Source organism: Eleginops maclovinus, chromosome 3, assembly GCF_036324505.1.
Source record: "Eleginops maclovinus isolate JMC-PN-2008 ecotype Puerto Natales chromosome 3, JC_Emac_rtc_rv5, whole genome shotgun sequence".
NCBI lineage: Eukaryota > Metazoa > Chordata > Actinopteri > Perciformes > Eleginopidae > Eleginops > Eleginops maclovinus.
This window is the reverse complement of record NC_086351.1, coordinates 20542181-20566381: the sequence shown is the minus strand read 5'-3', so window position 1 is coordinate 20566381 and position 24201 is coordinate 20542181. Positions and strand designations below refer to the sequence as shown.

Below are 24201 nucleotides of genomic sequence, written 5' to 3'. Positions count from 1 at the left end.
AAAAATGTCAGAATGGGACTATAGGCCCCCGGGCATATTCACATGATCAAATCTGGCTAGACGGTTACACACCCCTGTTCTATGCTCTTTGGCCCTTTTTTGTTTTCAAATTGTTGTAAAAACCTCTGGTCATGTGGTTACCTACCAGAAAAAAGCTTCCGTTGTGACCACTGAATGTATAAGCTTGAAGTGAAGCAGGAGCGATCCCTTTAAACATCTTACAGGCACAGCCCCAAATTGATTTCCGCTAATTATTGTACTTCTTTTTCCCCCCTCCAGGGAAATCCTGTTAAAGAAAGCCAAGATTAAGGCTAAAAAGAAACCAAGGAGACGCTCTGACAGCTCCGGAGGCTACACCCTGTCTGATATCATCCACAGCCCCCCCGCTGCAGGTAACTCCTTTTGTAATGCATCAGGTTGTTTTTCTTAATGATATTTAATTCCTAACACCCTATTTCTGCTTTCTAGTGGTTTCCCCGTGCCTGGTGAAGTCAGGCAGGGCCAACTCCACAGAGTCCCTGCAGGAGATGCTCACATCCGACTCGGAGGGGAGCTACGTGGGGGTGGGCAGCCCCCGAGAAATTCAGTCACCAGTCTTCCGGGACAGAACTGAGGTTAATGTCCGACCCAAACACGATTAGTAAAACATTTAAAACATAACAAAACAGATGATGAGTTTTTAAAATATTTTACATCTCTAATACCACTCGTCATTTTGCTGCATACTGTGAATGCTTCACAAACACACCTCACATGTCATTCTACCTCAATTATAATGTTTATTTATACATTATATAAATGAAGGAATGTGGCTTCATCACATGGAATGGTGTATATAATACCAAATATGACTTGATTTTCATTTATTTTCTGCAGGATGATAAGGCTCTCAGGCTAAAGACCCCACCCAGCACCCCTACCTCCTTAAGGGACAGCCTCTTAACCCCCCCACCCTCTGCTCCACAAACCATCCCTAAGGTCCTTCCATGGTAAGATTGGTGCCGTGATCCTGTATTCTTGCTGAGAGGAAATGTTTTCATCCCTGGTCAGCTCTGAAGTGTTCGAGGCTGTCCGTGTGACTCTGCTTTTACAATCTACAGTCCCACTCGTCCGGCCCCGGTCTTGGATCTGAGAACCATCATGGACATGCAGGCCAATTCTGTGCAGCCATTAGGAGCAACCCCGAAAAGCCCTGGAAGGTACAAGACATCTACTTTATTTAACTGACTGAGGACTAGGGATGGGTATCGTTTGGATTTCAACGATTCCGGTTCTTTGAGAGGGTAAAAGTAATTCCCATGCCAATTTCACTGGGAGGAAAATATATTTATGAAAACATTTAGTCAAATCTATGTTCATATTCAAAAATCATTTCATGCTGTTTAATTTGGTCGCTGTTATGCAATACAATCATATAGAAATCATCTCTGCATTCACAAGTTAGTTCTAAGTGGTGAAATTTGTACAATCCCCCAGTCTGTGTCCAACACATGTCCTGCAGTACATATTCTACAGCTGCCCAACTGGTTCACTGTTAAAGTAAATAAATAGTATTTTCAATGAAGAAAAATGTACTTTCTATAGCCTGCTTCATAACCAATACTGACTTCCCTCTGCTCCCCCGAGTCTGTCTCACAGTCCGCGGATGTGAGGACAGCGAGGCTGGTTGACTTCATAGAGGAAATGGCGGTCAATATTAACAACATAAGAGCTAAAACGCTTAATGACTTTCATTATGTGATGCATTTCCTTAGGAATCGATAAGCAGAACCAAAATTAACTTTTCTAAACGATACCGATGGAATCCAAATGTTCCGAATTGGAACCGGATTTCAGTACCCAACCCTACTGAGGACATTATCTATAACAAATATTATCCAATAATGACACAGTTCTGTTAGTACAGTACAGTTTACTGTTGCTTTATCCATATATCCTTTTGCCAAGGAGAGACAAAACAAAACAGAATATTGGGGCAGAATATTAAAACAAAGATGTGCAAAAAATACAAAAATATTCAAAAGTACCAACAAAAAATGCAAGGAACCAAAGTTGGACTGAAAAAGAGAAAAAATAAGAGAAAAACTGAATTAATCATAAGTTGGATGATTGGGCACCACTTGTCTTCTCCTCCGTCATTGCGTTTCTCCACGAGTAATCATTATTTCCTGACTGTGATTCACTTCAGCTACATGTGTTCCCTTCCAGCAGCAGCGTGAGCTCCAGCCTTAAGCACTCTCCTGTTCCCGCTAAACTGTCCCAGAAGCAGAGGAAGATGTTAGCCATGGCCAACAAAGAGGCCAGTGTGGAGCCCACTGCATCCAAACCCAACCCCACAGTCACCCCCTCCAAGAGCAGTGTGAAGGCCTGGTGAGTGAGCCTATATATGAAGACCACTACTCACAACCTTTGAGAAAAGACTTCCTGATGATGAATTTGTAAACCTTTACTGGTGTGATTTATCGTTTATCACCTAAATGCAGTTCTGCAAGTCTCAGGAGGGTTTTAGAGCCTTACAGCGCTTTGTTTCTGTTTTACACAACTGTAAGTTATCACCATGTGAGACCATGTCATTCAGCATAACTCAATTACCTACAAATAGGAAGAAGATGCTCAACAGGGAATAAGAATTTGGGTTTTTAAGTGATTTGAGACTTGATGTCACAGAAACGGCAAACTGGTTTTAGATTGTTTACTTAAAGCAAACACTGCAACCAGGAAGTCATCTGATCTGCAAAAGCACCTGCAGAAGGAGTCAGATTACTTCCACGATTCCGAAGTCCATATGTAATATTTCTATTAGTGCCAAAGTGTACCAAGTCATAATTTCGTTGTCTGAGGTTGTCATTTTGAGAAGAAAAATCCCAATAAAATGTTGGCGTAAAAAAAGAAAGGGTTATAAAACATCAAACCCTTACAAAATAGTACTTTATGATGACAGGTAATCCTCCCTACCCACATACCTGCTTAACATTATGAATTTAAAACAGATATCGTGACAATGTATCATGGTTTAAGACTTTATTTGATGTCTTAAACCATATAAACCACCATTATTTTGGCAATATGAGTCTCCACGACCCTGAACTCACGTGTCATACATGCTCTCTTTTTCGGTGTCTTTTATGTCCTTCTGCAGGGCAACAACAGTCCAGTCCCCGCCCTCCTCGTGCTCATTTCGAGCGTTGCTGGAGGAAGAGGAGAACCGCTTGGTCAGAGTGGGTCAAACAGGAGCCATGGGAGGCCAAGGGGCCCCTGTGTCCCCCGTCACCACTGCTCCTACTGCAACCAGGAGAGTCTCGTTCAAATGTGCTGACAGCAGTGAGCTGGAGCGTCCCACGCGGTGAGCATCTATACATCAACACTGCAGCGCAAAACACAGGAGAGAAAGATCTTCTGTTGAGTGCGGCGGTGTCCACTTGGTGGCACTGTTGAATTGTCTGCAAAACACTGATGTTATTTTGTTTCTTTTTCAATGGAAAAGCCCTGACACTCGATATACACGACACAGGATACCCTACTACTTTAATACTTACTAACCCTTTTTACAATACCTAACCTAAAGTTAGATTAAAGGATATCCAATTTAATTCTTATTTTTCATCAACCACTTGGATATTGGAAATAATAATAAGTATCATTTTCTTTACTTAACTATAAGGCAATAAAAAGAAGAGAATAATAAAACATATCATCAATAAATATTTAAAATCAAATAATAAATATGAATTATTATTATTTAATGTAAATTATTCAGATTTGTTCATAGTTAAATAAAAAACTGAAGTAAAAGTAAATATTGAACTCTTAAACAGTGGAAGATATAATAGTAATAAAACTGATAAACCTTGCAACTTTACTCGTCACTCTTTCCATATTATATTCTCCCCCTTTCACTATTTCCCGCAGCCAACCCCTGCAAAACAACATGCCTATCAGATAAAATTATCAATAAATATATATATATATATATATGCATTTAATAAAGGTAAAATAAAAAATGTAAAAACTTGAAATTGTTTATACATGTCCATAGTGTTGTGGATTATCCAGATGATTCAAATCAGATGTGACACAGAAATGAAAAGGGGAAGTGACGATGATTTTTCTAAGACTGATTCTCCAGGGGGGGCAGGATGTGAGTGTGAATGGAGAACTTGTTGAACGTAAGTGCTGACTGACAGGATGTCCTCGAGCTGGAAGGATAACGGCCTGATGCTGTGGTCTGAGCGAGCTGAACAGCTCTCAATGACCCAGGTACAGCTGCGGTGACCTGCCTGCAGACACTCCGACCTTTGCAACAGCTGGACAAACACACACACAGATACACACACACACACACACACACACACACACACACACACACACACACACACACACACACACACACACACACACACACACACACACAATACACAAACAAAAAAACAGAGCAGTGTGAGCTCCGGTCTGTAAATATGCATTTGTAGTTAATCTAGGAAAGTGTGCCCGTTAGAGTGCAGATCAAATTCAAATAGCTTTATTGGCTTGACCATAATGACGTGTTTTTTTTTTACAACGAAAACAATCAACCCCTTTCATTTTTAACCCCTTTTTAAGATATCATAAAAGTAAAATAAAGCAGGAGATTAATTACTGATTATTTTTGCAGGATATAACTGATAATATAAATATATAATGCATCAAATAAAAAGACTTGAGAGATTTGAGGCAGTTTACAGCTGATCTCTTTTGTCTCTAACAAAGCCAAGGTGTATCTCTCTCACACAAGCAAAATGAGTTGAATACAACAAAGCAGGGATTTATTCATCATGTATTGGCCCTAATTTAGTGGATCATGACCTGTACAATATGGAATTAATCTGCAGGTGCTCTGGTTAAATTTTTAAAATTCTCTAGAGGTCATAGAGCTTACAGTGCTGGGTCCAGCGAGGTACAAGGACACAGACAGGTAAATATTTGTATTTTGTGCGTCTCCTGGGACATGTCTCAATGCTTTAACGTTATAAAAAGTTCTTTATTCTTCTCATTCTGCCTGTGCTGCAGCACCTCTTTTCACCCTCCGTCTGAAACCAGAGCGCAGTCTGCTCTGATCTGTGGAGATTGGTCAACTGCTTATAGATGTCCCACCCTTTAGCCTATGATGTACACTGAGTTGTAGCTAGTGATGTCAATATCTTAAAAATGCAGACCATTTACGTGCACATAAACCTATACAACACACTATAGGAAATGGAAAACCCCAAAAAGCATAATAGGGCGTCTTTAAAAGTTAACTTCCCTACCTTTCATAAGCGCGTCTCTTCATCTGATATCATACTTCCTTCGCTTAATCTTAGCAGCATGCAGTGTGGGTAATCTTTAGAGCAGACTTGTAGATATTGAACAGCTGTGTGAGTCACTCTGGGGAAGCGAGTGATGTTGATCATTGTTGATAAGGGCAGCCCCTCATGTCACAGTGCATCATACAGAACAGGGAGCAGGTTTCAGGTTCCTCTCTGTATTTGGACGAGACGCAAGACTGAAGGCTTCAAGGATTAGAAAGCAACCTGGTAAACTCTCCGCACTGCCTTCTGGGACCCTTTTTCCGTATTACCAGTCAGAATGATTAGAGATGCTTCTGTTTTCTATGAATATTTCCAGCGGTGTCTCTTGGCGAGATTAATATGCGCACAAACACAGACTTTCCATAAAACTTTAGCATGTATCATAGTGAGTGATAAGGAATGTTTGGCAGCATTTATGACAAAGTATGAATGCAATTTGTTTCCCAGCATCGCCTGGTGGATGTGGGGTTAGAAATCATACAAAGCACACACAAATCAGGCTGCAGCGAGAAACCGTCTTCTGTGTGACGTGTCATATTTTACATGTCATGTCTAATAGATGTTCAGGATGCTTGCGGCATAGGAAAAAATAAGACCGGTTGTGTACTCTCTAAAGAATATAGATAAGACAATAAATAATATATTCTGCCAGTGCAAACTTATTGGTAGATTCAAATTGCCTTCCAAACATTTCAGCTTTGAAATGAAATGGGAACAACATTTAAGATATAGGATGTAGAAAACATGAGCTATTATACAAATTCAAACCTGTGGTTATAAAGCAAAACAAAGGAACATTCAACACAGCTGAAGGCAGCAGAAAATTGTGATTTGTTCCACATGTGTGGCACATCTCAGCAGCAAGCAAATGTTTTGCAGAGGATCTGAGAGGCTGCTTCATGTTGCACAAGCAGGTCAGAAATACATTACAGGGCTTAGATGGTTCGGGCAGAGCTGCATGGGAAAGTCGGCTGTTTATTTTTTTTCTATGGACAGAAACTAGTCTTCAAAAACGTTGATAATAGATCACTGTTGTCAGTGTTATGGGCTGCTGTATAGCTCAGCTGGTAGAGCTATACAGGCTAGGTGTGGACGACCTGGGTTCTTACCGGCCTGACCATTTAACGCGTGTTGTGCCCTCCTGGTTGCCCCCCCCAAAAATATTGAAAAAATAGTATCTTTGGAGTTTGGAAACAAATATAAAACCTAAACGTGGATATAGAGAAACTGGGATGTACATTGTTATTTTTTGACAATTTATAGACCTATTTAGTTATCTACAAAATGATCAACAAATTAATAGAGGTTTTAAATAAAAATAATGTATTATTTGCAGCCCTATCTAGGATATCAAGTTATTTGATATACAAAATCATAAACCAATATTATAGAAAAATGTAATATTTGAATCCAAATAATTAAAAAAAAACCACATCAGTTTTATACCAGAACCAATTTAGACTGATGCTGCAGTTCTGTAATCTGACCATCAATACATTGTAATCCACTGTATCAAATGCAACACTTGGGTAAGAGAAGAAGAATAAAAGGCTTATATAAAGGTCATTTTAGACTTGTTGCCTCAGTTCTGTGACTCTAACGGAGCCGACTGTATGTGACAGATGTATCTTTACTTCAGTCCCGTTCCACAGTCATACAGGTGCTTTGTGAGAGCCAGGTGGACAGCTGGCCTTTCACACACTGGAGCGTGTCAACAGTGGTCAACTCAACCTGTGCTCTAAAACACTCCTGTTGCTTTCACTATCTCAGCACCAGGCGCTTATACCCATCTTCTCTCTGTATCTGTGTCACCCGTCTCTCCCTTCAGGCCCTGGGTGCTCGGAGCAGTGGGCAGCCCCCCCATCTCCTCCCTGGTGACCTTTGCCACCATCGTGGAAGAGGAGAAGGAGCAGGAAGCCGCGCTGATCCGCAGCCGGGAGAAGCCGCTGGCGCTTATCCAGGTAACTAGGTCTTGATGTTGTGCGTTAATGCTCACACCCACACACATAGGTAGTACGCACTCTGTCATGACTGAGGGTGTAGCTTGTGTTTGTAGCAGAGATGGACAAAGATGCACTTAAGTAGCACAGAAAGTGAGGTGAGACTCAACGTGAGATTTAGGACTTAAGGTAGATTTACAGCTGACGCATCATTCCCTCCCGAGTAACCATTATGCTATCAGATGCTTCAGAACACAAATTTGAGTAAAAGATGAATACATACATACAGTGCAGTTTTATTTCTCTCCTGCTGAAGAGGCTCGCCAATATCCCAAACACAAATAAAAAGGTAAAAAGAAATACATAGTTGTTTGTTTCCTTAGCACATTGTCCTGGGCGGGATTCAAACCCAGGTCAACTGTTTGGGGACTCAGCCAAGTAAGCCCCCAGTACATGGGCTGTCAGCTCGACCAACTGAGCTATACATAGAATGCTTTAACAATTCACTTATTTTGGGCTTTCTAATCAATCATGAACTTAAGACTTGAATCATGTGATGAACTTAAGACTTGATGCCTCCAAGAGGGAAACATTGTGTTGGTGTTTCAGGGTGGTATTGCCATAGCGTGCGTCATGTATCTAATGAACTCCAACTTGTGTTCAGTGCCGGGTAGAAATGAGGTGCCTCCTGTTTTACTATATTTTCGACAACCCTCCCTGCTTCTATTTATCGGCCAGCCTTCTGTCAGCGCCTCCAATAAAACCCTTTTCCCCGTGTGGCTTTCTGGTTGCCATTATGTAAAACCCCCATTATTATTGCTAAGCTCCCAGTGTCAGCGTTTTCTCTCTAAGCCTCAAATGAAGTGTGGTTTTGTTCCCTTTCAATGTCGCGGAAACTATCCTTTTTTCTTGTCTCTTTCTGTAATTGTAGATTGAAGAGCGGGCAATCCAAGACCTTTTGTTCCACTATAAAGCGCGTGACAACCCTGACGAGCTGATAGTGGTGGAGAGGTCTTCCAGAGGTCCCATGGCAATCCCGACCTGGAACAAACACTGATGTTTAACAGCACAGCCGCTACATACCGAGGAAGTGAGAACATCCCCTGCAGTTTTCACAGATTCCTCCTCAGATCCATCGCTCCGTGTTGCACCTCAAACTCCAGCCCAGTGTAGCGATTGGTCTGATGCAGATTTCTGCTTGTGTCCGCAGTTAGAGTTCCTTTTTTTGCTGCTCAAGATTTCTTTGCATGAATGAGAGAGAATGTTTTTCCTAACTGAATGTTGTCCCAAAGATATGTTTTTGGACTTCATGCATGTTGTTTTTTCTTTCTTTTTTGAGGTTCTTTACTTGGCAACCAATGATAACATTAGAAAAACTTCCCCAAGTAAATATGTGAAGTTAAAGTTGCCAAAGAAAAGAAAAGAAAATGGAGATGCTCAAGCCATGAAATGGGACCAAGCTTGAGAGCGTTGTGTGTCGAATCATTAACAGCTCTCTATGTGTTTGAGAGTACCAATGATCAGCCATGGCAGAGCATATTTATACCAAGGCAGTGTGTTTAGTTTCTTTAAATAGTTCTGTTTTGTTTTTACTTCAGCGGTATTGCAGTGACATGCTAATCTTGCTGCACCTGGTAAAACACATCATGTGATGCAGTTATATTGAATAGGGATTGTGTGAAACTGGCTCTTTAGCCTTTGAACTTATCACTAGTTTGCTCTACAGAAGGTGGTGTGCCTTTTTATCAAATACAAAAATAATAATACAGCAGCTAATATACCATCAATGTCTCCCTCTTCAATAATTTAGCTGTTTCTTTTCTCCAGCTGGGTAGGTACATCTGATCCGCATCATGTAATCTCGTCTTCAGATGCCATTTGTGTGAGAGACATAAGGACGAGAAGAGAAAATGGCATGTAATAAAATAACTCAACTGTGCAATGATGCCGTCTCCAGTGTCAATTTTAATTTATGAATTGCAGTGGACACAATTATGGACAAGATTACATTTTCTTGATTATTTTCTTTGCCTTTTCCTGTCTTCTAATATATCAGAAACTTGATCCTTAACTCATAAATGTGGCTCTTACTGCATCTAATAAAGATTTAATGTGCCTGACACTTTAGCTGCCCTGCATGAGCAACCGAACATTATCAAGTCTCAGCCTGTGATTAACTGTGATGACCCTGATCTAAACAGCGAGTGTGGAGAGTTAGGGATTTTATAGGCTGTAATTACAGGTAGAGCATCACATCGGAAGTCAGAGAGAGACGGCTCGTGGGGGTAATAGTAATTACACATTAAGATCTCTTAGTCGGGGCAGAGATGAATCGTGTATCAAACCCTTGGAGGAAAAGGCTGCTGCTTAACATCACTCCAAAATGAGCTGGGTTGATACCACAGGCATGGAAATGTGGATTTTTCTAAAAAGGACTGCTCAACCTGAGCATCTGTGCTCAGAATAAAAATGTGTGTTTCTGTAGGTCGTTGAGTGCCACGTTATATGGTTTCAAATTAGACCTTGAAGCAACAAAAGCAGCTAACATACAGTAACATACTTGAACATGTGTTTTCCCTATGAATGCATTTACTTGTGCATAAGTATCTTAGTTTTGATCTTATTTTGGGTCTAATTTTTACATGTGCCATGTCAAAAATTCTTCTTAAATATTGAGAGTTGATAGTTCTTTTAAGAAGTAAAGGCTTGGTGTGATATGTCAAAACTCTTTCTTCATGGAGAATGGAAATAAGAGCCATAAGGTTGTTATAGCACTTTCAGAATGGCTGGCCTTGTATATCATCAACATCATGGCAAGGGTGACTATCATTTAACTTAACCTGTCCTCAGTACGGAAATAAAAGCTATAAAACAACATTTAACATCTTCTTTGATCATTTATTTAAACTGTAAGCCATCCGTTTCAGCTGTAGGCTATCCTTTAATTTCTGGTATAACCATTTCATAGCGTTTTTCTTTTTTAACCATTTATCCTTTTTAAACACAATTATTTCAAACAAATCTGCATGCCACAATTATTTAGCCATCATTTTAGCTAACCACTAATCTGTTATTAAACATAGGCTTAGCCATTTAGCTATAACCATTTAGCCATTAGCTAACTGTTAGCTACAACAATTTAGCTATGAGCTATTTCACCCATGTATCCACTACGTTGAGCTATTCATTTCAAACATTCCTCAATTACTTTTATCTTTGAACATTAATCTTTTACAGGTCCTTTTTTTAATCTCTAGTTTGGCTTCTATTTTAAAAGCATGCTAGTTTTTTTGGGAAACATGTTTAGGTGTTAGCTAACTCAGTAGCCTATGTGGACTATAAAAGGAAATAGTTTTTGTAAATCATCTTTTTTTCCCCAGTCAGTTGACCTACTCCACAATTCCTGGCAAATAACTACCCCTGGCGTGGTCTAAAAGTAGGCCTTCCCCTGGTTAGTATAATAACTAATCACTATTGCAAAGCATATAATTTTGCAGACAACCCGTGTCAGAGCATATATTGCAGTTTAACGTATTTGGGTCCGGTTCAGTCTTCATGTGGAGAGCTGGTGGAGGATAGTCCCTAGCCAAAGAGTCTTCCTGCCAGGCAGATGGGAAAGCCATAGGACCGCACTCCAGACAGTGAGGATACCTTCAGGATTAAATTGTTTATACAGAAAAGCTAGGTTAGACACTCGTGGAATACTTCCTACATTCCCAACCTGCTTTGACTGGATAATGCCAGGTCTAAGTGAAGTGAGCGAGATACAAATTCACATTTATCAATGTCAATGTCATCAGTTTGGGTCTAATGATTGTAAATGACTCCTAAGTAGTTTTCCAACTTCTTTTACTCTAGCTTATGCTGGCATTTGCTTTTCAAGAGCTTTTTTTTAAGGTCACATTTTTAAGGAAACAGCAAACTCTGCACAATCACTTTTTTATTTCTTAATAGGAAGTAAGTATAAAGTCAAGATAAAAATAAAAGGAAGTTAATGAAAGTGGCAACACACATCTCAGTCTTTGTAACCTTCTCTGCCCTGTAGTAAAATGCAGAATAACCAGTGCCAGATCAGTAAATGCAATAACTTTAATGACATGCTCACATTTTTTTTGTTCAGCGTTTGTGTGTCAGTGTTTTTAAGGACACAAAAGTATATGAAAATTTGTTTTGCCGCTATAGTCATTTCCTCAGTCATAACAAACTCATGCTGTACAGCCACACTTTGTTTAAAACCACATAGGGCTGTCAGGCAGAATTTAGGTAAAACGTTTAAAAAATGATGCACAACACATGTAGAATCGTTCCTTTTGATGCGTGGTGCCATACAAAGAAGAAAACACAATGAATTTGGTTTAAATATTGTGCTAAGTTAAACATCTTCAAGGATGTGCATGAAAAACATGATATGAATTTAACTGTATCTGTATATTCAAAGAATGGATTGTAGGCTATGGAGTCTGGAAGTTGTCAGAGAAAAACAAATATTACAAATATTTTTGTGCAGAATAAACTATTTGTGCTCTACAAATGAATAAATTGGCAACTTACTTGTCCCCCCCCCGCCCCATGACATCTCTCAGGTTCTGTAAGAATGAAATAATTAAAACTGTGAAACTAAAAAACCTGACGGCAGTGACGGCAATTGTGGTGGAGACAACTACTCCCATGATCCTAAGATATTTTGTTATTGTTTGGATTGACAGTCCCATAATGGAAACCTTAATTTGCAATTGAAGACATTGATTCCAGACTAAGCTGACGTTTGTTTTTCCTTCCCACTAAATACAAAAGCATCACATGCAGCAATTTGTGGGGACACATGACAATTTATATCATGAGATGCTTGAGAGGAATTTGCATGAGCTACTTGTACTTGTTATGTTTTAACAAACATTATGTTTTAAAGATGCATTTATAGATGTCACCTAAAACAAGATATTGAGGAGGAAGTGCAGATCTGGAATAGTAGGTCATTAAGGAACCGTACGAACAGTGCCCTTTAATACCTTCAGAGATACTTAGGAGTTATTCATATTCCTCTTTTGGCTTGAATGCTGACCTGTAGCTCAGAGAGGGGTTAAGGTTTGACTAGCCCTTTCAATCCTATTTAGTGGACATGGAGCCAGTTAGCCCTGGATTACTTGTCGTCTCCACAGCCGTCACTCTGCTGGCAGCTTTACAGAGATCATCAGGGCCTCAGGAAGTGTTTCACTCTCAGTGTGACCAGAACGTGACAAACCTGCTGTCTTGGTTGTTGTCCAGGACTTCATTACCACTCTCATGTCTGCACAGTGAAGCTACAGCTAGCAGCCACTTTAGTTTAGCATACAGACAGGAAACAGGGTGAAAATGGTACAATGCTTAGCAATGTTGTATAGTTTTTACTAATTCTTCAGTGTAAAAGAAGATCAGATTTTAAGTCCTTATTTGATTGCTGGATTTCGAAGCACTGACGCTACTAACTGAACATTTGACGTAGTCACAGTGACCCATTGGTTTGTGGACTATGGTTTTTGGTCATTGCCAACAAACTGAAAACATAGTGTTTTTTGCCTTAAGTTCTAGGATGAACACACGTACAACACCCAGCATGGACTACACTGTGGTTACTACCTGTCAATCACAAGCTAGCCACGCCCTAAATCACACCATGCTTTATCGTCTATATATACTCTAAATAGGACTTTAGTTACGAAATGAACAGTATTGCAACTAGCAATGGATTCATTAAAATTATAGTTACTTAGGTAATACATCAAGTGAGACTTCTATACAACCCGTGCTGTCGTCCCTTGCGGCTCATTTGAAAGCATTCAGGTTTAAGGTTTTTACGCTTTAGTCTCAATTTTCAAATCCTGACGTTGATGGTTGTTATTTTCCCAGAATGTCCAATATTACTCTGCTGAATAAAGATCAGCATCTTTCCCCTTATCTTTTGTTTCATTGCCTCCTTTCGAAAAATGCTTTTTGAAGTGTACACACCTTTAAAAGCAGTAGAGTGATCTTAAGCGTGCAGCGAAAATGACAAAGATTAGAAAACCACGCTTTCGTTAAAGGTGTGACTGTTTGATGTCATACCAATAAGGTGAATTCAATGAAAGCAAGCCACCAGAGAGAGCACATACAGTAGGCTACAGAGATCACAGCTTATCTGTAGCATCTATTAGTCTCCCAAGTGCTTCAGCAGCAGCATTCAGCTTCTTTTAAGCTGTTAGATCTCAAAGACATATAATAAAGCAGATTAGAGAGATGGGTTGCTTTATCTCCACGTGAAACAAGACCCCCCTTTGTAACCTTCAGCATTAATCTGCCAGGATAATTTCAAAGCAGGCTCACCACACACACCAGCCCTTTGGGATAAGAAATAAAAGAATCCTCTGTACTGAAGTGATTGCTGCTGCTTCTTCTCCCAACAGAACCTGAATAACCCACGTTATTTTCTCTTGACGGCGGAGCGATTCTCCAGCTTATTTTTTGTCACTAGGGGTCAGAAGCATTTGGATTGAAAAGGATTGGAAATCCCATTTTCTGTCCTCGTGCCTCTGATCCACGACCAAAGCTAACTCTGCCGACAGCACTGGGAATATCTCCGTGATGACAAACTAATGTGACTCTCTTGGAAATCCAGTTATCCCTTCGAAAGATGGGCGAGGAGACACAGAGGAGATTTGCCAAATGACTGGGACTTTTTTTTCTACGTTATGTCATCGCTCACGTTTTCTCGAGGAACTTGCAAAGTGCTCGCCCATATGTGAAGCCATCTTCATGCCGCATAGTTTCTGAGGTCAAGTGTTTCAGATTGAATTTAACACCCTGTTATTCTATCTTTTTTATTCCTCTTGTGTGACACTAACAGCAAAAAGTTCTGTTGGAGTTTCAGAATGAAAATGTCTAATTTAACATTGCATTTAAAACCCTTGCTGTCATCTCAACAGACTCGGAGCTTTTGTGCACCTTGCATGCATTGTCTCGTCGCTCGTCGTGGCTCATAAGCCTGTTTTTCCTCTGCTGAATTTGAGGTTGATATAAAAAAAGGTCAGGTTTTTCTGGGTTGCTCCTAATGAGACAGAATTCTAACAATCACAGGAACCTGAACGTCAGCATCTCTTTTAGCTGATTTTGTAAACAAACAAAATTCCACAAAAAACACTCCTTTACAATGATTGTAATTAGAATATTGGTATAGTGCAAGGATTTTTTAATAGCCCTTATTGGAGGACCATAATATAATCCCTAAAATGTAGGGTTCTACCAATAGGCCCATTGAATTTCAACTAATACATTATTTTTTATTTTGAGGCTAATGCTTGAACAGTTCATATTACATTTGTCACAGTGTTGCTGGAATTTAGTGGTTCCTCTAAACTTTTTTTCTAAACTAAAAGGGGACATAATTTTCAGGTTCATATTTGTATTTTGCGCCTCTGCTGTGACATGTTCACATGCTTTAATGTTGAAAAAGCTCTGTATTTTACTCATACTGTGCTGCAGCACCTCTTTCACCCTCTGTCTGAAACCAGAGCCCAGTCCCGGCTCTGTTGTGATTGGTCAACTGCTTAGAGATGTATGGCCCTTAGCCTACCATGTACAATGTGTTAGACCTAGCTAATAGAAGTTAAGGTCTAACATAGTGATGGCACTATGTTATGGAAGTAAATGAAGGAGTCCAATCGAGGCATTTCCGGGGATTTTAGGCTCTGCAGACCATGCACCAAAGCCTGTATGACACTCTACAGGGAAGGCAAAACTCAAAAGCTTAATAATTGCTTTAATTATTTGATCAACTTAGCAGCTGCACCTCTCCGCTTTGATCTTAAGTATAAATGTGTATACTGTAGAGTCTGCGGCAACTTGGACAATCGGACACCCCTTACACAAAGCTTGGTAAAAAAAAAAGTTTGATATTAGATTTTGGATGTGCATTCCTGGCCTGAAGGAAAAAGCTCAAAGGCTTCAGGGCTATGTAACATTAATGATAAATAAATCCAAGTCATCCAGGCAGTAATATGGCACGGGGAAAACTAAAAATCTCTCTTTTTCTCTTTTATTATGCTGAATTTTCCAGAAAATGTTTCAGAGAAAAACACTGTGCTTGTTAAACATTGATTTATGGGGAATAGCAAAAGAAGGAAACAACATTCATTACAACCATATTTTACTGTGAGATGCTGAATGTTTTTTGAAAGATGAAGAGACAAGAAGAGACATGGAAAATCGCCACGGGGAAAAGCTGTGTTTTTGAATTTTCTGACAGCATAATGTCATTCATGCCTTTCAATAACCTCCACCCCATGAATCATCCATTTAAAATGAGTATTGACACGCCAGTTTGCATTAACACAAAGGGTGCTGGTTTGGAAGCGTTTACTGTATGCATATACCTGCTGTTAGCCTCTGACAGAGCCTTTGATTTAGCTTTGCATCGTGCACGGGCAAAAGAGACTGGGCCCGATCCATAGCAACCATCCTTCCACGCCTGGGAAACACATTGTCCATTGTAGTTCCACATACATTTCCAGATGTGGGGATTCAATTTCAGAGACCTGCGATAAACCTGTCTGACATGTGCCAAAGCAAAGCATGAAAATAAAACAAAATATATGTTTAGCAAATAAACCGGGACTCCAATCTTACAAAACTACAAATCCAAAGCCATCCTTAAATTTTCCTTCTCAGCTCTTCATTGTAATTTTGGTGATATATGAGCTTATTTTTCAGCTGTTTGCAATGGAAATCTGCACAATGTGATTGTAAACTTGAATTAAACTGCCTGTGTGGGAGTGACACTGTGCAGAGGCAGAGCTCCTGTGTGGGCCTTGGACTTAAGAGGCAGTGCAATAGATAAATGGGATAATCAGGGTTTACAGATCTTGGTGGCTGTGGTGACGCAGGGCTTTGTGCTGCCAAATAGAGCACCTGTGACAGCGGCACCACCCTCACATAGCCCCGGCCTGTCCCTTAACCTTACTGACCCTAAATCGCCACTTTCATCCGTCCCCTGAAAGACTTCAGCCTGCACCAGGGAATGTCAGCTGGAAAAAATAGCAGTGTATTTCTCAATAGATTTACCAAGGAACGACTGAACAAGATTCAATATAAAAATTAAAAACTGAAATAAAACAAAACAACATATTTTAAGTATTGGAGGGAGTATTAATTAAAAATGTGCACAATCATTTCCTCACGTTATTTAAAAGCATTCTGGCAACTAAATGTTACCTTTATTTGATTGTGTGTGTGTGTGTGTGTGTGTGTGTGTGTGTGTGTGTGTGTGTGTGTGTGTGTGTGTGTGTGTGTGTGTGTGTGTGTGTGTGTGTGTGTGTGTGTGTGTGTGTGTGTGTGTGTGAATCTATGTATTTATGTGGTATATATTTGTCAGTATGTGCTTCCTCACTCTGGTCTACTTAATGTTTTAGTTTCTCAATGCTTTCCTATTTAAGTCCTATTATCATTTTCTTTATATCTTTCTTCTTATGATTTGTGTTCCCTTTTAAATGTACCAACATTGTCAAATTACTATGTGCTAAGTCAGTACAACAGTATATGTTAGCAAATATAAAATATACTAATGCATTTCTTCAAAAATTTCAAATAAGAAAAAATGAAAACTGATCTATACAGAAAATAAGGTACGTAATATTGTATGGAGCAGGGGTGTCCAAACTACGGCCCGTGGTCCATTTTCTTTATTGGCCTGCAGCAAATTCTAAAAGTATAATATAATATGGCCTCCATATGAAGCTTGTGCTTTCCTTATATTGTACTTCTTAAATATATGTCCAAATAGAGTACACAATAGTCCTTGTTGTTGTTGTTGTTTCATTGTGTATAAGGCCAACTTTCACAAAAAACAATTCAGTCAATTGAAGTTGAAAACCTTTTTCAAACAAATCTTAGTTTATAAAAAAAGCCAAATAACTTATTTGTATAAGTACACTTATACAGGGCTGTGAAGGGAGAGCACCAGCTTCTGTTTTAAGGAATGAACTGCCAACACTTTTTGCAACAAAATAAATGAAACACTATTAATGTAGGCACTCCTGTTATAGAGTTGCATCATGCAGTAGTACTGATCATAACAAATAACCTTAATGACCCCTGAAAGCACCCATACTGTACAAAGCAAGATTTGTTCAGTTAATTGAGTTTTTAATACTGTAATTTATTCAAAATGCTCAATCCACGAAGAACTGCACATAGCCTGTACTCATGAACGGTGCCTTTAAAAGTTGTGATGTCACAAGTATACAATGTATAGGTTGAAAATAAAACTACAATAATGGACAAGTCATTCCCCGGATGCAATGACACGCAGAGACCCTAATACTGAAGACAAATGACCTGGAGACACTGACCAATCAGAGCAGTATTTTTCAGGAAGGCGGTCTTAAAGAGACACACACTAAAACGGAGCATTTGAAATAGAAAGTGAATATAGGTGAATTAAGATGGACAGTATGAGAAAAAGCATGTATTTTACTAACATTAAAGCATGTAAACATGTTCGGGTAGAATCCCTAGAATACCAGTGTGAACCTGTTAATGAGTATTATGTTGTGTATTTTAGGATGTGTGCTACAGGTGACACACCAGGTGTACATATGGACTAATCTGAAGTCAATTTAAGAGTCTGCACAGCATGACCCAGCGGGCATTAATGGTCTTGGGGTAACTGGCTTATGGGATTACAGAGAAAATATTTCCTGTCTGTTTTAAACAGTAAGTTCATCTATGGCTTTTTGGCACAAGTGTAACGTATACAGCACAATAGCACTGTAGTGACATTTAAATCTTTTAGGGCTGTTACCTAATGCCAAAACCTAAAGCAGCCCACAGAGGGCGACATGGCAACGCTGAGTGAGCTTTATAGGCAGATCATAACCAGCTGAACTTTACATAGATTAAACAACAACTTTATATGTCTTTGTTTTACTTTTACTACAAACATTTTAAATTCGTTCAAAAGTGGTGAGGACACCTGCTTCTAAATCTCTTGTAATTTATGAATGAATTCAGGTGCATCAATTAGCAGGACGTATTTTAGGCGGTAATAATCTTGTTAATGAGCACTTCAATGACTTCAGATTAAAACTATTGTAATAATATGATTAAAGATGGCCTGGGGAGCAGGTTCCTGCAGAGGAGTTGTACAGTGCTCGTGCAGAGCAGCAGGGCTCGCAGTGAGCAGCAGGCTGTCAGAGGGGGGCGGGGTGAAGCACAGCTGACATCCCCACACTACCGAGCTGCTTGATGCAGAAGGAGTCAGCATGTAAAGCGGGCAGGTAATGGTTAACTTCTCCACAAGTGGGAAAAAATATGTCGAACTAAAAAGGGAAAGAAATCTGGATTTCCGGAGCGCATTCATACTGCTTCAACGGGATTATTTATTGGCGACAAGAGGAGAAATGTGCAGGAGCTGTGCGTAAGAAATCCACAAGATTCCTGAGAGGGGTTGATATCGACGGAGGAAGGATTGAGCCAAGTGCGACTTCAGTTGCTGCGTATTCATGCAAATTCATAAAATTATAGGCGTGCCTTTGGGCGATGGAGTCACGGCCGGAAAAGCAAACCCCCCTCCTGGATCACCAGCAACCTTCAAAGACTGATGCGCAGCGCCCGGACTCACTGACAGTGGCACCGGAGCAAATGTTTTAAAAGCACAAGAGAAAGAGAGGAGAAAGTTAGCTGTCTTTTATCTACACGCTTCTTGACTGGCTTCGTCAACACAACGGCTGCTACGCCACTGGATCTCCAACACGGGCTTATTGTGCAAACCAAAACGCACCGCTGCACTATTTGCATTGGGTTTTCAATATTTTTGTTTATTTTTACAATCAAAACGGACGGCTTAAGATCCTGATGCAGATGAAGTTAGAGGTACTTCCTAGAACTTGTGCGTAAATACGCACTCATTTGTTCACAATTTGAGAAAAATTAAATAATTTTTTAATTTTATATTGAGGACCTTTCAAGCTTCACCATGTCAGAGGACGATAGTAGCTCCACCACCAGCAGTATGTCCGACGCCGAAGCCAGCAACGTCAGCGTCCTCAACTGGGAGCAAGTGCAGCGGCTGGACGCCATCCTGTCGGAGACCATCCCGATCCACGGCCGGGGGAACTTCCCCACTCTGGAGATGCAGCCGCGGCAGATAGTAAAAGTAGTGCGTAGTCGGATGGAGGAGAAAAAGATCCACGTCCGGGATGTTCGGTTAAACGGCTCTGCAGCCAGCCACATTCTGCACGGAGACAGCGGACTGGGCTTTAAGGATCTTGACCTGATATTTTGCGCAGATATGAAAGGGGAAAGTGATTTCCAGATTGTGAAGGACATAGTTTTGGACTGTCTCCTGGATTTTTTACCCGACTGTGTGAATAAGGAGAAAATAAGCCCGTTAACGTTAAAGGTACATGAACCCTTTGTCCACTTCCTAATTGTTTACTTTTGGATATATGATAAGAATGGTTTGCATTTGTGCCAATTCGGTTTAACGTCCATTACGCACAGTTTAAATTTAGATTAGTTTAGTGATAGTAAAATATTAGTTTTCTGTAGTTAAGAGGATTGAGTTAAACCAATTTACTATGGATCCTGAGCTCAGCCACATACATCCCATATATATATATATATATATATATATATATATATATAGTACATTATATTCTATATATTCTATGGTCTTATATATTTGTGTCAATAGCTGTATTAAAACACACACATGTGCAGCTATAACCTTTTCTTATAGATATTTTAACATGAAATCTAGATGCACTATGCTCAATTAGGCCAAATGTGCATGTTGAACAATTTATTGTTCTTTTAAGGCTATCTACCTAATATAATGCTCCTTTCCCCCCCCTCCCACACACTTAGGAGGCCTATGTTCAGAAGATGGTGAAGGTGTGTAATGACTCAGATCGCTGGAGTCTCATCTCCCTCTCCAACAACCGAGGAAAGAATGTGGAGCTGAAGTTCGTGGACTCTCTCCGGCGACAGTTTGAGTTCAGCGTGGACTCCTTCCAGATCAAACTGGACTCCCTGCTGCTGTTCTACGAGTGCTCAGAGAACCCCATGGCCGAGACCTTCCACCCCACCATCATGGGTGAGAGTGTGTACGGGGACTTCGGCGAGGCCCTGGACCACCTACGCCACAAATTAATCTGCACCAGGAACCCCGAGGAGATCCGAGGCGGGGGTCTGCTGAAGTACTGTCACCTGCTGGTGAGGGGTTTCCGGGCCGCCTCTGAGACGGAGATGAAGTCCCTGCAGCGATACATGTGCTCACGTTTCTTCATCGACTTCCCTGATATCGGTGAGCAGCAACGCAAGCTGGAATCCTACCTTCAGAACCACTTTGTGGGCCTGGAGGACCGCAAGTACGACTACCTGATGACCCTGCACGGGGTCGTCAACGAGAGCACGGTGTGCCTGATGGGACACGAGAGGCGGCAGACCTTGGGCCTCATAGCCATGCTCGCGGTGCGCGTTCTCGCCGAGCAGAACGTCATCCCAAACGTGGCCAACGTCACATGTTACTACCAACCTGCTCCTTACGTGGCAGATGGCAACTTCAGTAACTACTACATAGCGCAGGTACAGCCGGTGTTTGCTTGCCAGCAGCATGCATACTCCACCTGGCTGCCCTGTAACTGAGTCAGCCACAGGTGAAGGTGGAGGGAGAGATTTGTTTAAACAGGAGCGGAGCAGCAGACCTGCCCAGTGTTTGACAGAAAAAAGAGGCTTCTTTTTAACGTTTTGCATCAAAGCTTGTGTTTTGGCTTTCACTCCTATTTGATGTGAATATCTCACATTTCCTTGAAATGCCAACGTCATCTGATCCTGCCCAGGCCCAGCAGGTTGGGGAGAGACTCATTTGTTTAGCTTGGAAATAAAAGGCTATAAGTGCGACGGCCTCTCAGCAGAACTGTCATCAGAACTGATCGAATCTGTCAAGAACTGATTATTCAGCACGCTCCAACAGCAGACCACAAACGGCTGCATCAGTGCCCTGAAGCTGACAGTTTCTCCACACACACACACTGGCACACTCAAGGTGAAATCAGATGTGTGTGTGCAGGGCTCCAACACCTGCACCCTAGACTCAGCTTGACTTAAGCCTAAACTGAGGTGAGATGCTGGTTCAACTAGTTTCGATAACAAACCGGCATCTGCGCCCACGCATTTGGATATAATTATGGTTGTTTACAGACCAAAGATTTTATTTTGATTGTTTCTAACATTAAAACCCCATTTTCATTGGGGGTTAACTAAACAAAATCTGAAGCTATGTCTATTTGTATATGTGAACAAAATGTGTTTTTAAGTGCCTACAAAAGAATGAGCAGTCCATATGATTTTTTTGTGAATTAGCCCCCACTCTGTTTATAGTCAGGCACACACAAGACAACAGCACCCCAGAGGCTTGTGAATGTACATGTGAAACCATAAAGTCAGTGTTTGTGTATGTGTGGACGAAACCATGCCTTAGTGGGGATTTTGCAGTAAAGTAGCAGTCATATGTGCGATTAATGGATTGTTGCAAGATTCATATTTTTCATGCCGGTGTTAAAAATACTCCAAACATGCTTTAACATGTCCCAAATGGATACAGGTGTTGCATATTCTAAAAGTTTATATGCAAAAACAGATAAAAGCCATACTTATGAATCAAACCTTTCTTGGTGATGCACAATAATTATAAAAATTGAAGAAAATAAAGAAATTCAGAAAAAAATATTGAAACAACCCAACACCGGTTTTATTTACATTCTCTGGATTGCTCACATAGTACAAAAAACAAAAACTAGAATAAACCGATATCTGTTTTTGCAAATGAACACTTCACTGTACAGAATTCCTGACACTTTTTTTCCCACATAAATGCAGCAAAAAAAGGCCCACTCACACACAATGACCCTGTATATTTAGTACAGCGACGCTTTTCTTTTTCTCACGTAAGACAGAAAAAGTTCACAAGAAATAGATAGGAAACTGAGAGCGAGGAAAGGACTGCATTGAGAGAGCGCTGCTGTCTTTCCCCTATGCTTCCTCCTACAGTAGATATTTGCAGAGACAGATGATGAGACACTGTTTGCTGTAGCACCCCGGCAGGGAATTCCTCAGCTGCTGCTGAAGAGCTTGAACTATAAGCGTGGGGTTGTGTCTGCAGACACTGTGTTCAGGGTTCAGGAAAATGTCGTGCCAAACCTTTGAATGCCCCGCTGATAGTCCTGAAATTTAATGGGGCAATATGTGGATGTAGAAAAATATATAAAAGACAGTGGAGGAAGAAATATTTAGTGGTGAAAACGCAGGAAGGAGAGATAGGTGCAGCTGGTGATGGGGTTTATCTCTTGGCCTACCAATCTTTACTGTACTCTGTTGAGGTCAGACTAATGGGTGGTCCAAAACATTCTGGGGAAACCATTTGCTCATCGTTAAAAAGTGGAAACAGAAGAAATATCGCATGCCTTCACACCAGCTTCAAAATCTTTATGAGTTGCAACCTAGTTTCACGATTTAAGAATGCTTATTAATGTTTTTTATGCTTCATTCCACACCGTGTACATATATGATTACATTTATCAGCTCACTTACTACTTATACCGCAGCCTTTCTGGATTGCAGATTTACAATTACAAGCATAGAACTTAGTCCCAGAAGACCTGCATTAACTCAATTTCTCTTGCTGGAAAACCTTTCCCATCTTCTAATTCTGATAATTCACAACTGCTCTGTTCATCTTTTTAATGTCTGTCCACATGGATGGCACCCTTTGGATTGTGCAGGCAATGTATTTTCATTTTATTCTCAGTGAAATCCTAACAGCTCCTGTCTGTTAGAGATCGTGGGTTACTGCATTGTCTTGTATCTCAAATATCTGTTTCTTTACATGCAGTCTTTTACAAATCACACTTTGAAAAAAAAAGACAGAAAAAAGATCCTTGTCTTGTATGTTTTTTTTTTAATGATTGTTATTTTTATAAGTGTTTGAGACACTGCGTTATTTCGCAGTGCTTTTGAATCTGTGATCAGGCTTCAAAGGATATGTGCTCAATAGCTTTTTTTGCTATATTATGTTATGTGTCCATTGGGTCAAAAGGTTGAATATGTTTTCGTCAATAAAATATCGGAAATCCAGGATTCTCACGTCTCTTTGTTATTGGTTTTGAATTGAGATAACTGCACCCAAATGAAAATGCTAATGCTAATTTGTCAATGAACTTTAGATTTATTTTCAACTAAAGATCAGTGAGAGTGTCTCTTTTCACTGACGTCAGCCTTTCAGTTGCTTTCCCTGCCCCGCATACTCAGAGAGGAAAATCCCTGCCATGGCCTGCGGGGCCTGACAGGCCCAGCCAGAAAAACGTCCAGAACTGCCAGAAAGAGCTGTTGTTGAATGTGAAGGGGATTTGCATCCACCCCAAAAAAGACTTCAATGCTTTTGTGGAATGAATATCTTTGCCTGCTCATCAAATTCTCTCTGTGACAGCAATGCAATGTCTCATTATGGAAACAAAACTCTCCACAACAGGCTGTCACACATGTCACATGACACACTGTCCTAGATAGAGAGGGATATGGAGGAGACACAGTAAGAGATGCATGTGCTATATATAGCAGACATGATAAGGATTTATTCACAGCTCATTAATCCGAGCCATTGAAGGATGATCGACAGGTGGAGGCTCAATGGTTGTTTGGTTAGCGTAGCATTTTGAATGTTAGTAAAGTATTGAGATGCTTAACTGAAGCAAAAGCAGTAATATGGCACTGTGAATATTCACCGCTACAAGGAAAAGCCCTGCATTGAAAACCTCATGTAAGCGGATGTATGATGAGAAGAATGGAGAGTGAAATGTACGGAAGAGGATTAGCGCCACTCGTGAAACTGTTCTTGAGTTCTGACCAAAGGCGAAGAAAGACAGACT

The 24201-nt window shown here is 40.4% G+C and overlaps 2 protein-coding genes across 3 annotated transcripts in view; both read left to right on the top strand.

Annotated features, from left to right (window-relative positions):
- The window catches only part of ibtk (inhibitor of Bruton agammaglobulinemia tyrosine kinase), a 33440-nt gene extending 24228 nt beyond the window's left edge, over positions 1-9212 (top strand). The window contains exons 22-29 of one of the 2 annotated variants that reach the window (XM_063879432.1): positions 280-392; positions 469-614; positions 877-989; positions 1101-1199; positions 2212-2370; positions 3140-3343; positions 7156-7288; positions 8199-9212. In XM_063879432.1, coding sequence (XP_063735502.1) covers positions 280-392; positions 469-614; positions 877-989; positions 1101-1199; positions 2212-2370; positions 3140-3343; positions 7156-7288; positions 8199-8324 — 1093 coding nt within the window. In that variant the 3' untranslated portion in view covers positions 8325-9212. Of the gene's footprint in view, positions 1-279; positions 393-468; positions 615-876; positions 990-1100; positions 1200-2208; positions 2371-3139; positions 3344-7155; positions 7289-8198 lie in introns of both variants that reach the window. The other variant, XM_063879431.1, reaches the window with a different exon arrangement.
- Positions 9213-18528: 9316 nt separating this feature from the next.
- On the top strand, positions 18529-23410 carry tent5aa (terminal nucleotidyltransferase 5Aa). The gene is made up of 2 exons (XM_063879889.1): positions 18529-19676; positions 20144-23410. Exons 1-2 carry the CDS (start codon positions 19251-19253, stop codon positions 20921-20923), a joined length of 1206 nt encoding a protein of 401 aa, XP_063735959.1. The 5' UTR covers positions 18529-19250; the 3' UTR covers positions 20924-23410.
- The last annotated feature ends 791 nt before the right edge of the window (positions 23411-24201 follow it).